The sequence below is a fragment of the Lolium perenne genome, chromosome 2 (assembly GCF_019359855.2).
Source record: "Lolium perenne isolate Kyuss_39 chromosome 2, Kyuss_2.0, whole genome shotgun sequence".
Taxonomy (NCBI): Eukaryota; Viridiplantae; Streptophyta; class Magnoliopsida; order Poales; family Poaceae; genus Lolium; species Lolium perenne.
The window spans coordinates 323,854,656-323,869,608 of NC_067245.2; the positions used below are offsets into that span (position 1 = coordinate 323,854,656).

At 45.3% G+C, this 14,953-nt stretch overlaps 1 protein-coding gene across 2 annotated transcripts; it reads right to left on the bottom strand.

Annotated features, from left to right (window-relative positions):
- Positions 1-272: 272 nt before the first annotated feature.
- LOC127337127 (uncharacterized) lies at positions 273-13,796 on the bottom strand. 2 transcript variants are annotated; one of them, XM_051364011.2, is made up of 3 exons: positions 13,517-13,796; positions 13,233-13,435; positions 273-711 (listed from the first exon to the last, which is right to left on the bottom strand). In XM_051364011.2, the coding sequence occupies exons 1-3, from the start codon at positions 13,604-13,606 to the stop codon at positions 447-449; spliced, it is 558 nt and encodes a 185-aa protein (XP_051219971.1). In that variant the 5' UTR covers positions 13,607-13,796; the 3' UTR covers positions 273-446. The 2 variants fall into 2 exon arrangements, with proteins under 2 accessions (XP_051219971.1, XP_051219969.1); XM_051364009.2 differs by lacking the exons at positions 13,233-13,435; positions 13,517-13,796 and adding exons at positions 7,812-8,014; positions 8,125-8,763.
- Between the last annotated feature and the right edge of the window lie 1,157 nt (positions 13,797-14,953).

Here is a 14,953-nt window from a genome sequence, read left to right on the forward strand (position 1 = left end):
ACACAAAAATGAGAAAACGGAAGTTCCTATTCCTGTGAATAGTACAAATCCAAATATTATACTGTCATTTGGACATTTTATCATTTTCGTGTAGGCCACATATAATTGTATTTTTTCCTGAAAAGTTAAACAGGTATGTATCAATATAATGTGTACATGCAAATTTTTATTTCAATATTTTTTGAACCTTTTAAATAGCATTTTTCTTTATTTTTTGAACAACTGGATGTGCGGGCACCCAGGTGCCAAAAATGCGTGTCGATTCATGGTGCTTCTTCTCTAAATCATTTTTTAATGGGTATAACCTCTATTAAGATCTCAACAGAGTCTCATAGACGGGATCAGTACATACATCAATCCACGAGGCAACTAGTTTATACAATGTTCAACACACCTGTCACACAAACACACGCTGCGGGAAGGTTGTCAAGGTGGATGTGGATCCTTCAGATGCGGGTCATGCCGATGCCGCCTCCATGGATAATGGGAGGGGTGGCAGCGGCGGCGGAGCGGGCCTTAGCGTAGAAGATGTAGTGGAGCTCGGTGAAGAGCGCCGTGAGGAAGGTAAAGGCGGCGCCGGCAGCGAACACGCCCTTGCGAAGCATGTGACAGTGGGGCGGCCCGTTGATGAAGTAGCCACTGTACTTTGTGTGGTACGCGTTGCGGACCGACCCGGCCAGCAGGCACAGCTCGGCGATCACGAACGTCAGCCTGCACCATTTCAGAGCTTCAGAGGTTCAGATTTTCCAGAGCAAACAATTGAGTAGTTGCCAGAGTTCGTTGCACTGATAATTCTGATTATGCGATCATGTTTCAAAGTAATAGAAAATCCTGATAAAAAACGTTGCAGATGTACATCTAGGTACTCTCTACATATATATCTTTTCTGCTAGCATTCTCTACGTACCTTATATTTCATTAAGAAACACGAGAGCCCTGTCTATGTTTTTCTCTCCACCAAACAATAATTGAAGCAGTGTACACTAGCATAATATCGTTCTTCACAATACAAACTAGTTAATCTCAGATATACAAATGAAGGATTTTTATAACCTACGAGAAATGCATTATTTCTATGGGTCGTCCATACAAAAAGAATTTAAGAAGATCATATGCATATCTTCGATGCACAGGCTAGGGCTCCAACCCCATTTTTTAAAAAATAACTATTTAAATTGCTGAGCTTGTTTTATTAATTACCAAAAGGATATGTCTAGTGTCAACGGAGCCTGTTTTATTAATTACCAAAATGAGTACAAAATAGTATAGTGGTAATCCTGAAGTGTCTAGTGTCAACTATTTGTGAATAAAGAAAATGTTCAATTATCCTTAAAGAATTGTCAAACGTGCCAAGTAAATGAAAATAGTGGAGGGATAAATATAGTAGATGCTACATCATAATACTATCAATAATCTAGCATAAAAGCACTAGCATACTATTTTTCATATGCCTATTCACACTGAACCTGATGAAATAAGATGGAGTTTGTCTAGTAATAAAGATTTTTCTACTGTGTCTATGTACAAGTTTCGAGCGAAACCTTGCTGGTCCTAATAATAGCTGAATTTGTAAAGCCAAGCTACCTTTGAAGATCAAGATCTTTCTACGGAAAATTTGTTATGATGCTATTTTAACCGGAGACAATCTTAAGAAAAGGAATTGGAATGGTTCTCCAATATATTTGCTCGTTTTGTAACAATTGTGAAAATGCAAATCATCTTTTCTTTTCTTGTGCTATTGCAAGAGTGACTTGGGGTAGTGTTGGTGCTTGTGTTGGGGCTAATAGATGTCCTTCCAATCGGTGGCAGGCTCTGGCTTGGTTATGCCTATATGCCACGAGATAAGAAGTTGTTTACTTTGTTCATGGCTACCATTTTTTTGGTCCATTTGGATTACCAGAAATAAGATAACCTTCGACGGGTTCGTGCTCAAGAATCATGTTTCTATAATATGCATTGTTTTCTCTTTCTTGAATTACTAGGCATGTCTTTATGAAGATGGTGATGTTGTGAAGATCAAGAAGGGGCGAAACAGCTGATGGAAAAGGCGATGCACATGACCCATGATATCAATGGAAGTGATATGTCTGCATCAACTTCAAGTGTCTCCAACATCCTGGCAATTCAAGCTCCATAATCTGGCTATCTATCTCCTTTGATGTTCATCTTGTCTAGTCCTGAAACTTGTAATGTCTACTTGTTTGGGCGTGTTGTGCTAAACTTCTTGTTAGAGTTCGCTTTAGTATCATCAGATTCTTGCCCCGTAGTGGATGCACGATTTCGAGTATCTGTCAGCGGATTTTCTGATGGTGCAAGGGCGACCTCTTTCCCATCTTCTTTTACTGCACTGATTTTATTGCTTCAAACAACTTTGTATTTCCGTTATATCCTTGTAATGGAAAGGGGTAATCCGTTTGGAAAAGCATAAAAGCCCTAACCGAATTGCAAAGTACTATCTCAATCTCAAAGCTTAAGACTTTTATTTTTTTGAAAAGTCAAACAAAATAAAGTTTGATCAAAACTTTTAAAACAATCTATCAATAAATATAATATTTTATAGATACAATACGAAAATATATTTAATGATATTAATTTTTTATTTTGCATGTTAATATTTTTTAGTAAAAACTTTGTCAAATTTACATAGTTTAATTTTCTAAAAATAATACTATAAGCTTTAAGCTTTAGGATGGAGGTAGTAGTTCCTGCTCACGTTTTTGTCACGTCAAAACCATTGTCAATCTATCTATCATAATGCACCACTTTCTCCGTGTCATCCTGTTGCGTTTTTTCTTCAATTTTGGCTCGGGCACTGCAACTAATTAAAAGCTGTCTGGCGGCTCTGGCCGTACGTCCAGAACCAATAATGAACGGAGTATCAACTGGGCAGTGGGCACATAATATGCGAGCAATAACGTATCCTCGCGGGGGCTCTACTGCGCTATAATAAGCAGATCAGCGATCGGACTGGCTCAGTGGTAATAAAAAAAAATTACCAGCAGATGACGAAGCAGACGCCGGAGAAGGAGCGCCACCGCCCGGGCGAGAGCGCGCGGCCGCAGCAGAAACACCTGCTGGCGGCCATGGCGATGGCCTGGCCGGCGAAGAGCAGCGAGAGCGCGGCGACGCCGTATCACGTGGAGAAGTCCGCGGCCGTGGTGTACCGGCAGTAGAACCTCCCGGCGCCGTCGTTGGTCACGACCGCCTGCGCGCGCGCGCAGCATCAGGAACGGTCGGTCACGCATGCTTTTAACAGAAACGAGTTGAGCTATGTGTGTGTGCCGGTGCTCACCGTGCTCCGGCGCCGCTCGGCCCCGATGGCGAGGACGAAGGCGAGGAGGTCGAGGATGAGCACCAGCGCGATCACGACGATGGACGCCAACGCCATGGCGCCGATCGATCGAGCTGCGCAACACCAGCTGATCCGCGAGCCTTGAGATGGATCCAATTCGCGAGAGAGCAAAAGCTAAGCTAGGAGAGCTCGCTCGCTCACTTTAATCTAAGGAAAACGCTTCCGATCAGCCCACCGATCGTGGGCTGAAAATCGGTCGTTGCCTTTCTGCGGAGACGTGACCCGTCGTGGATGGGTCCCACCGCACCTTCCTCGTCTATTTCCCCGATTTTCACCGACGAACCAGCGATGCGCCGCCCAGCTCCTCCCATGGCGACCACTCTGCCCCTGCTCCGCGCCCCGCGAGTACCCTGTGCTCCTCCCGGCGAGCGCCCCCTACTCCATCCGGCGATCGCGCCGCTACAACTCCTCCCCCCCGCACGCCCCCTGCTCCTCCCATCGAGCGCGCCGCCGGCCTGCTCCTCCGCCGGTGAGCGCGCCGCGCTGCTCCTCCCCCGTCGCGTGTCCCCTGCTCCTCCCGGCGAGCTTGGCGTCCCTGCTCCTCCCCTGGCGAGTGCGCCAATACAACTCCTCCACTAGCGAGCGGCTAGATCCTCCCGACGATTTCACCGATTCGCTCCCCATGACACCATCCAGCTGCAAGCTCCCCCGCCCCCGACGAGCTTGGTGTTGATGCCGGTGATGTCGCCGGTGTGGGAGTTACTGATGAAGATGGCCAAGGAGATGTGGGGCGTGGATACAATAAATGTTTTATTTTTGTTAGTTTATTTGTTAATTATTGTTGTAAATATATTGTTGATTTGTTGTAAATATTTTTTGGCATGAGAATTGTTGTTTTCTGGTTAAATTTGTTGCTGGCTTTTTTTTGTAAACACCCAAATTATTTGTTGTTTTCACTATTAAATATTATTGTAAATATGTTGCTAATTTGTTGTAATATAATTTTGTTTTCCTATTAAAATTGTTGCCGACTATTATTGTAAACACCCAAATACAAAATGTTGGTTTTGTTGTTAATTTATTGTTGTAAATGTATTTGTGATTTGTTGTAAGTGCTTAAATCAACATTTTGTTGTTGTTGTAATTGCTTACGACTTTTATTAAAATAGTTGGTGATTTTTGTTGTAATTCAATCGGTGGAAAATTAATTATTACTTGACCACTTTGTATTTTTTTACAAACACATGTATTTTTGTTGTAATAGTCTACGGGTTTTGAAGAAATTATTGGCGTTTTTTGTTGCAAATCAAGCTACAACAAAAAAATGTTGATTTAAGCACTTTATTGTAGTATTACTTTTTAATATAAAATTGTAACATTTTTGTTGTAACCATATATTTTTTTTGTATACAAGGAGTTTCCTTGTGTTGTAATACCATCTGACATATGGGCGAATCATCGCGGTGGCATTTTGTTGTAAATATCGGCAAGAACTGGGCTAAAGAGGTATACCTGTTCGGATTTAACTGAAGAAGCTTGGACCGCGGGTTAATTTTGCAAAAACTAGGGGGCCAAATGAAAAACCGTGCTACGGCTTTGTTCTGACCGTCAGATCTTGATCGGATGGTGCGGACTGCGACCGATTTTCATGCAATTATCAGCCGACCGACGGTCAGCACTGCCCTTAATCTAAGGTTAGTTGGCGCGTCGAAAGAAGAGAAGAGAATGGGATCAGGCCGAGCCGCAGATGATGACCACCACTGGACTGAGGTTGACGGGTCTCCCTTTGTTTCTGCCTTTAGCCCCCCCCACATTCGTATTCGCGCCTGGGTGGACTCTACTACTACTCTGTAGACTCTTTACCACCGACATGCTCTGCTCTGCTTGGCCGCCGTTGATTAATTAGCGAGCGAGAAGAGAACCGCTGGCCGGGATCTAGCAAAGCAACCTGTCTAATCAAGTGCCTAGTAGTGGCTATCTTGGAGATTAAACTAAACAATCTTCCTTTCCTTGTGGGCGAAGGATTCCCTCGATAGGATGATGCTTTAATTTTGCCGTTTTGTGTACGACGAACGATGCGCCGGGTGATACTGACACTGGCTTGTGAACCAAGGTAGCAGTGAGCTGCTGATAGCTCTCAGCCCACCTGAGTTCGAGTGTTCGTACTCGCATTCTTGATGTTGTGCGTACAATTACCGCTATCAATAACCAGCGTTGCTGAGTTTTTCTTCTCCAGTATGACCAATCATTTTATTTTTGATACTGACACTGGCTTTGCGGTGGTGAGTACTGAGTAGCTCGCATGGTGTAGGCCGTTCGGCTGTCGATTTTTGGATATTGGCTACTAGGTAGATCTAGTTGCAGAGTGATTATTAATGGACGATCTAATCGGAGATGGGGGTCGTTTTCTCTGTTTTCTCTCAGAGATAGAGAAATGATGTTCATTAACTAGTTCCTGGGCCTTGGGCCGACGAAGGGCCTACATATGCTACCGTGACATTGATAGTGCCGCTCGCCCCCAAGCCCGCAATTCCTATCACAGGCCCGGGAGGAATGGTATATGGTAGACTGTATAGATTGTAAACGGATTGGATTGAATCGGATTCGCTCATACCATATATATCTTTCTCGAATTCGGATCGAAGTGGATATTGATCGGTTTCGAATTTGAATGCGGATATACCGGATTGCGGATTCTAATCGGAAATAGGATGGGCTTGGACCGGAAACAAAAAGTAGTTGGATATATGTTCTCATTGATAGATAGTTATAGTTCTTGCAAACCTTGATAAAGATTTAAACTTCCAGTCTTGTGTAGTTAATATTACATAATGTGCTAAAACTCAAGAATTGATAGAAACATAGAGCTAAACATGCTCATCAATGAATTTGGTAACTCAGTAATCTTAATTTTTGACTCAAAAATCGGATTATCCGGTTTTGAACCTTCATATTATCCTAATTAAATTTTGGATAAACCATATCGTATGATATTTGCTATACCAGATCCTATACCATATCAGAAGTACCATTTCGGAATCAGATATCCTTATCCGCCAGATTTTAAAAAATCGGATATGGATAAATTAAACCAGATTCCACAAGGATTTCATACGGAAATTATCTTATCCGTTTACACCCTACCGACTAGGTAGGCGCCTATCGGCGAGATCCTATTGACCGACCTGGTGGCGAGGAGCGGGGAGCCGCATATCCTGGGGTAACGTACAGATTAGTTGGGCCACGGACCAACAAATCCAGGTACTTTCACTTTTTCTTTTTAGTTTTTTTTGTCAAGAAGTGTGAATATTTTTCAAAAAATATGAGCAATTACGAAATTTGAATTTTCCTAAATATAAACATTTTTCATATTTGAATATTTTTAAATATGAATATTTCATTAGTTTGAACATTTTCAATTTAAACTTTTTCTTAGTTTGAACATTTTTTGAATTTGATCATTCTTAAAAAAAATATTAAAATAATAAACATCCTTTAAGAATCTGCACATTTTAAAATTTTAGACATTTTTGAATTTCAACATTTCTTTGAATTTTACAAGAAAAAAAACAGAAAAGGAAAAGAAAAAAGGAAAAGGAAAAAGAAGAAGCTACAACGCCTAACTGGGCCGGCCCATACCACGCCCGGGGGTGTGCGGCATGTGGTACTTACCGACCTGGTCGGTGTATAGGGATTGTGTATAGCGCCGTACAACCCGCGCGCGGTACGGGCCAGCCCAGTTAAGTTCTTTTTTTATTTTATTTTTCATGTTTTTTCTATTTCTGTTTTTTTAGGATTTAAAAACTATTATGATTCAAAAAATATTTAAATTTAAAAATGTGCAAATTTTACAATATGCTGAAATTTGAAGAATTCTTAAATTTAGAAATTGTTTTAATAAAAAAATGATTAAATTTGAAACTGAGCATATTTAAAATTGTGAAAATTTCAACTTTATTCCCATTTCAAAGGAATTAATTTTAAAAACTATACAAATTTAAATTTGTTAAATTTTAAAAAAAGTTCAAGTTTCAAAAATGTTAAAATTTATTAGTACTTGAACTAAAAAAAAGCAATAAAAAAGGGGAAAAAGTACATACTCTCAAACCAGAGAGGTGTGCAGAACCTGGTCCGTGCCGACTAAGTCGGTGTATAGCATCTCCCCGTGCTCGATGTGTGCAACAATGTTCCACGCACGAGCCGCAAGCTTATCTAGGATTAGGCACTGCAACTGGAACTTGGTCCGTGCCGACCAAGTCGGACCTCCCCATGCTCGCTGTGTGCAACCGCGCAAGCTTATCTAGGATTAGGCACTGCAACTGGAAGCTGCCTGGCCGTGCGTCCAGGACCAATAATAAACGGCGCATCAACTGGGCAGACGGCACAAAATATACGACCAATAAACCTGCATATCTCGAGGGCTCTACTGCGCAAATAAATTGAATAAACAAAAGAACGAGAAGTTGCTGCTTAAGCCAATCAACGATCAGACTGGCTGAGAGTGGTTAGTTTAAATTACCAGCAGATGACGAAGCAGACACCGGAGAAGGCGCGCCACCGCCCGGGCGAGAGCGCGCGGCCGCAGCAGAAGCACCTGCTGGCGGCCATGGCGAGGGTCTGGCCGGCGAGGAGCAGCGAGAGCGCGCCGACGCCGTACCAGGTGGAGGCGTCCGTGCTGTAGACGCAGTAGGCCCTCCCGACGTCGTCCACGTTCACGTACGCCTGCGCTTTCGATCAATTTTCGCCAGCAACAACAGCTAGAACCGCTCAGCTCCTGGTGCTTCTTTTCCAACCATGCTTCAAGTATTATGTATGTGGGTTAATTAGCTTACCATGCTCCGGCGTCGCTCGGCGCCGATGGCGAGGACGAAGGCGAGGAGGTCGAGGATGAGCACCAGCGCGATGACGACGATGGACGCCATGGCGCCGATCGATGGAGCTCGACACCGGCCGGGCGCCTGATCCGCAAGTCTGGAGATCGATGAATTCGCGAGAGAGCAAGAGGTAGCTGAGAAGAAGCCTAGCTAAGCTGAGCTAGGAGAGCTCGGTCGCTCACTCACTTTCCTCTGAGGTTGGTTGGCGCGTCGAAAGAATAGAAGAGGATGGGATTAGGCCGGGCAGCATATGATGGGCATCGGAGAGGTGGCACATCACTACTGGGCTGAGGTTGACGTCTCGCTTTGTTTCTTCCTTTTGCCCCGCACATTCGCGCCTGGGTGAATGTTGAACTCTGAATTCTCTGTACCACTGTACCACCACCAACCTGCTCTGCTCTGCTTGGCGGCCGTTGATTAATTAGCGAGCGAGAAGAGAACCGCTGCAGAAACGAGGCATCTAGCAAAGCAATCTGTCTAATCAGTGCCTAGTAGTGGTTATCTTGGAGGCTAAACAATCTCCCTTTCCTTGTGGGCGAAGGATTCCATCGATAGGATGATGCTTTTTGCCGTTTTGTGTAGGCCAAACGATGCGCCGGGTGGCCATCCAAGGTCTCTTTTCTGTAGATAGGCAGTAAGAGCAAGTTTAATAGTAGAGCCAACTGTTGGCTATAAGCAAAGTGCCATGTCATCTATAGTCATTTTAGAGCCAACAAGTACAATAGTGAGCTATAAAATTGTGCTACTTTACTAGTGCATGGCCCACCATTCACTCTCACATAGTCTTAGGAAAGACGCGTCTTGAAGCTCTTGCATAAGAGCCCACTCCTCTTCTCTCTCCTCCTCTCTCTCCTCCAACTAAGCAACATTATATTATTTTACTCCTTATAGCCAGCTGACTAGGACTTATTGTACATGCTCTAACGCGGTGATACTGGCACCGGGTGTGTGCTTTGCGGTGGTGAGTAGCTAGAATGGTGTATAGGCCGTTCGGGTACGTGTTGATATTTGGAGATTGGCCACTAGCTAGATCAGTTGCAGAGAAATTATTAATGCAACATCTAATCGGAGGTGGCGGTCGTGGTTTTCTCTGTTTTCTCTCAGAGATAGAGAAATGATGTTCATGAACTGGTCCTGGGCCTTGGGCCGACGGAGGGCCCACCCATGTCTGCTACCGTCACATCGTTAGTGCCACCTTTGCAGATGTTTCTTTTACTCATATTTTCTGTGAGTTTAATGTTGCAGCACATACTATTTGTAAGATTTGCTTTGATCAATAAAGTGTTGTGATTCTAAAAAAAAGCCGGCAATCCATATGGTTGATGAATTTTACTCGTTCCATTCTACTTCATGACCAAATGTTTCTTTCCCCAAATTTGTTTTATGTCCTAACAAACTCTCCATTTTTTAAAAGAAATGTTTTGTATTTAATGTTCATTTTTTTAAAAAAAATGTATCGAATTTAGAAACTAATTGTTCCTTTTTTGGAAATTTGTTTTAAGTCTATAGAATAATTTTTAAAATTTACAAGACATGATTCGTATTAAGAAATTTGATTCTAATTTAATTGTTTCTCATTTCAAAAAACTAGATGAATACCTCGACAACTGGCTTCACTTTGGCGGGATGACTTTTAAAATAAATGAATTGCGTGTGTAAGAGAGAATACTTTGTGTCTCGCTAAAACATTCCTGCAAAACTTGTTGTTTTACTAAGACTTTACACGAAACCAACTCATAAACTCACTACTCGCTACTTCTTTTCTTTATCCCCGATACAATACTAGTATATTCAAAGAAAGACTACAATGGGTCCACTAGACATGTGGGCATCACTAGATCGTGATGTGAGACAGTCATACAATAAAATTTATCAACATTTTGTAATTAGGTACTCGTATGATCTAGATTGTCTTGCCAATATATTAGATGTAGACAAGTAATAGTAGTAACTTGGAGAAACATATATCTAGTATGGATGAACCTCGCTACCCACCGGGTAGCTGCGCACCCCTTCAGCGTATATGACACCTGTCCACTTGGTCAAACCTCATTACCCATCCCGACTATTACTGTATCCGCTTCTAACAGCTAAGCCATCTAGCAGCTTAATTAGTAGTTAACCGGATAGGAAAATCCCCCACCTAACCCCTGAACGACCATACCTCGTCTCCTACCTCCGCTTCCGACCACCAGCGGTGCGCCTCGCGTCGTCCTGGCCGCTAAACGCCGTCGCCTTGCCTTTGAATGCCGCCGCCGTTGCATCACCGGAGGCACCCCCAAATCGCTAGACGCCGCCGTCCTGCTGCTAAACGTTCAGTTTCTTTGGAGTGGCCATTCGTGCTTTCCTCATCAACCAACACGTAGGGTCTCCAGATCCGTGCCATAGAGCACCACCGTCCTCGAGCGCGCACCACCAACACCGTACAAATTGAGGTCCACCGCGCTAACTCAGCTCGTTGTAGCTAAATACATCGGCGCGGATCGAGTGGAGGTGCCCACCGTGCAGATCGATAGGAGGTGCCCTGAGCCGAGAAAAAACTTGGTCGCTTCTGCGACTACGGGCCGGCGCATCAAGCATGGATACATGCGCTGCTGCAGCGGCACTGAAGAGGAAAGGCGTGGACGCCTCTCCTGTTCGCTGGAGGGCCTGCCCCGGTGCCCCGCGTTCTTCTGGTCCCAACGGATCTCGGCTAGCCGGCGGGCCTTCCACGCAGCACACTGCCTTGACCGCCCTGCGCAGACCCATCTCGGCCTCGCTGGCCCGCGCCGGCGGACGCCACCACACTGCGATCGGCCGTCGTCCAATTCGTGCCGATTCATGCCATTCCAACCGTGAACGGTTAATGGTGGCCTTGCGCGCTAGAACGGCCTCCTCTATCGCTTCCAGACTTAGGCTGGAATGGCACGAATCGGGGCGGAGCTCTCCGCTTGTTATCCAATTGTTTGCTCGATATCTCTCGTGCCAAATCTGCTGGACGAGAGCATCCCTTTCTTTTGATTCTCCGTTGTTAGCTGCGGGCCAATAGCTCATATGCGACGTTTTTCCATGGAATTGGATGAGAAGCGACATTGTTTGTGAAAATAGCTAGCATGCGACGTTGTTAAGGTAGGAAATAGCTCAGGGCCACCCGTGCCATAAAACGGCCTTTAAGTAGACCGTTAGGTTAGTTAAGGGTTTGGTTAAGTTAGTGGTGGCCCTTAGTCAAACCAACTGACCCAACCGCACCCTTCCGACCGAGCGCGCGCGGAAATTTTCTGGCGGCGGCGGTGGAGCTCACCTTTCTTGTCGACGGCGGCGGAGCTTGCTCCAAGGACGGCGGCGCTTTCGTTCTACGGCGGACGTGGTGAGTGCCATTCGAAACCCTAATTCCTCTTCCATCATTCTCACCCATTAGATCTGAGGGTTGGGTTGGGTTGGAGTTTAGATTGTGGTCGGCGGTGTTGCTGAGCGAGGGGAACGAGATGGAGAAGGTGGGAGAGGGGACAAGCAATCGGTAATTCATCCCATCTTGAAGCTTAGTTTCAATTATATTTGCTTACTGCCTCGAATCATAGCTCACATTGCCCGCCAAAAACAAGGGAGGGAGTACATTTAAAATTTGCATAAAATTATTTCCCTCTAAGGCAGTGTTCATTGATGGAAGCATGCAGGAGATTGAGAGAGACACGATGGTGGAATGGGATGTACCTTTACAAGACATTGATCCACAAGAACTAGAAAGAATGGAAGAGGAGGCGGTGAGAAATGTGGTGGACAAAATTGGGGAGAGTGTGGTTTGGGGGCCAAAGCAAGAGGTATCTTTGTTAGTGTTTGATGATTGGAAACAGGAGTATGTTAGGGTTGAAACAGAGGAAGAAATGGTAGAAGAAATCGATCGACGAGATGGCTGGACAAACAATAGTGTTCTGTTTTTGGCACAGCTTGTTGATTTGAACCCTGCATCTAGGGTTGTATATGTTCCATCGAAGTTGGCTTGTCAGATTGTTGAGGATGATTGGGCTACACAAATGCAGATAATGCCAATAGTTACTGAATTGGCAGTGTTATCAGGGAGGCAGGTGCAGAAGAGGTAGATCATGTCGAGGAAGTCCTTGTAACTATTGATTGGAATACAGTTGACATAAGTGACCGAAAATATTTGGTCATTTCTCCAATGAGAGCCGAAGATTTGAACGATACTACTGGATCAGAGGATTAGGTTTTTCTTTTTTCTATGGTAATAAACTGAAGTTCAAAAATTAAAAGTGAAGAGACTTGTTTTCGGAGAAGCATTTCTTCCATCGATCTCTACAGTATGTATGGGAAATAAAATATTTAGGTGTTATACTATATCTATTTGTTTATTCCGACTAACGACCTATGTGTGCCCCGCAAAAAAAAACTGAAATTTATTGTGTCCATTTTGCAACGCAAAGGATAAAAACAAGTAGATAGTTGTATAGTGGGAATCCTGAAGTGTCTAGTGTCAACTATTTGTGAATAAATAAAATGGCCAGTTATCCTTAGAAAATTGTAAAAAATGAGAAATAAATGAAAATAGATCCGAGATAAATATGGTAGATGCTACGGAAAATACATCCACCCTCATGGGTGCCAAGCACCCGATACATCCAAAAAAATCAGTAATTGAAAAGAAACTTTTAAACAAACCTAAATTCGTTTGTGAACCAAAGATGACAAGGTATTGTACTTGTATAAAACTATTTCGTGACGAAATTATTTTTTATTATATCCTAGGTAAAAAAGATAAAATCGGAAATCCCCATGTCCATGTACTCTCGTTTTTGCCATGCCAATACCACTGTCAATATATCATAATGCATCACATTCTCCGTGTCACCCTAATTATCTTCGATAAGGCACTGGAAGTAGAAGCTGTCGCCTTGGCCGTACGTCGAGGACCAATAATAAATGGCGCATCAACTGGGCAGTGGGCACATAAATATACGGCAAGAACCCCTGCATCTCACGAGGGCTCTACAGCGCGCGCAAATAAAAAGAAAAGAACGCGCAACGAACTGGCTGAGTGGCTAGTTTATTTAATCAATTAACAAAAGAATTACCAGCAGGTGACGAAGCAGACGCCGGAGAAGGCGCGCCACCGCCCGGGCGAGAGCGCGCGGCCGCAGCAGAAGCACCTGCTGGCGCCCATGGCGAGGGCCTGGCCGGCGAGGAGCAGCGAGAGCGCGCCGACGCCGTACCATGTGGACGCGTCCGTGCTGTAGACGCAGTAGGCCCTCCCGGCGTCGTCCACGTTCACGTACGCCTGCGCTTTCGATCAATTTCACAACCATGCTTGAATGGATTATGAACTGAACTAGATGCATATGCGGGCTAGCTAGTTTACCATGCTCCGGCGTCGCTCGGCGCCGATGGCAAGGACGAAGGCGAGGAGGTCGAGGATGAGCACCAGCGAGATGACGACGATGGACGCCATGGAGTCTGCAAGTCTCTAGATCGATCGAATTTCTGGGAGCAGTCCGAGCCTAAGCTAAGCTAGGAGAGCTCGCTCACTCACTCACTTTCCTCCGGGTATGGGTTGGGGTTGGCGGGGAGAAAGAAAGAAGACGATCGGATTAAGCCGAGCAGCAGATGATGAGCACCGGAGAGGTGGCACATCACTACTGGTCTGAGGTTGACGTCTCGCTTTGTTTCTTCCTTTATCCCCGCACATTCGCGCCTGGGTGGACTGCAGTATACTCTCTAGACTCTGTACCACCAACCTGCCATGCGCTGCTGGCCGCCGTTGATGCGCCGGACCCGTGATTAATCAGCAAGTGAGAAGAGAACCACTGCCGACACCCGGCCAGGGATCTAGCAAAGCAACCTGTCTAATCAGCGCCTAGCAGTGGTTATCTTGGAGATTAAACAATCTCCCTTTCCTTGTGGGCGAAGGATTCCATCGATAGGATGATGCTTTTTGCCGTTTTGTGTACGACCAACGATGCGCGGTGGTAGACTTGACTTACACTGGTGTGCGCGCGCTTTGCGGTGGTGAGTAGCTAGCATGGTGTAGTTGAGGCGGTAGAAAATGGTTAGCCCTCATCTTTCTTTGCTTGATTCATGTTTCGATTTTGTCTGATTTATAAATGTAAACACTATCGTACTCGTTCTTTTCAATAAATAAATGATCGTGTGTGTTAGATGTATATATCTGTATATTGTAGTTTCCCCATATGTTAGGGCTTCCTGCATATTTGCACTTGTACATGTACTATATATTGTGGTCTTTGGTCATGATAATACAACAAGCATATTGCTCTAACATGGTATCAGAGCAAAAATTGGTCCTCCTCTTCTAGTCCGTACGGACGTTTTTTTGCTTGTTCCGGCCGCCGCACCTCCGGCCGACATCCGTCGCCGGCTCCTTCCCGACTGCCGCCGGTCCTCCTCCCCCGCCCCCGGCCGGCTCCTCCACTTCCCGGCCGCCTCCTCTCCTTCCCGGCCGTTCTCCGGTCGCTGGCCGTTGCTCCCGGCTCCTTCTCTCCAGGCCGTCCGCCCCCGGCCGCCTCCCGCCGCCGCCGCCGCCGGCCGCTGCTCCCGGCCGCCTGTCCGGCCAGCTGCCGCCCAACCCGCCCGCCTCCGTTTCGCGTCCGCCGTCGAGTCCGCAGCGAGCTCTTTCGCTTCGCCGTCGAGAATTGGCAGATGAAGTATTAGCAAGAGGAACGCGAAGCCAGTCTAACTCCCAGAGCCCCGGGGACTCAAGGCTGCGAGGGGCAGCTCCAACCAGGGCCCGTGTACGGCGGTCCTGAACAGCACAAGAATCAGGGTCAAGAATGACGCG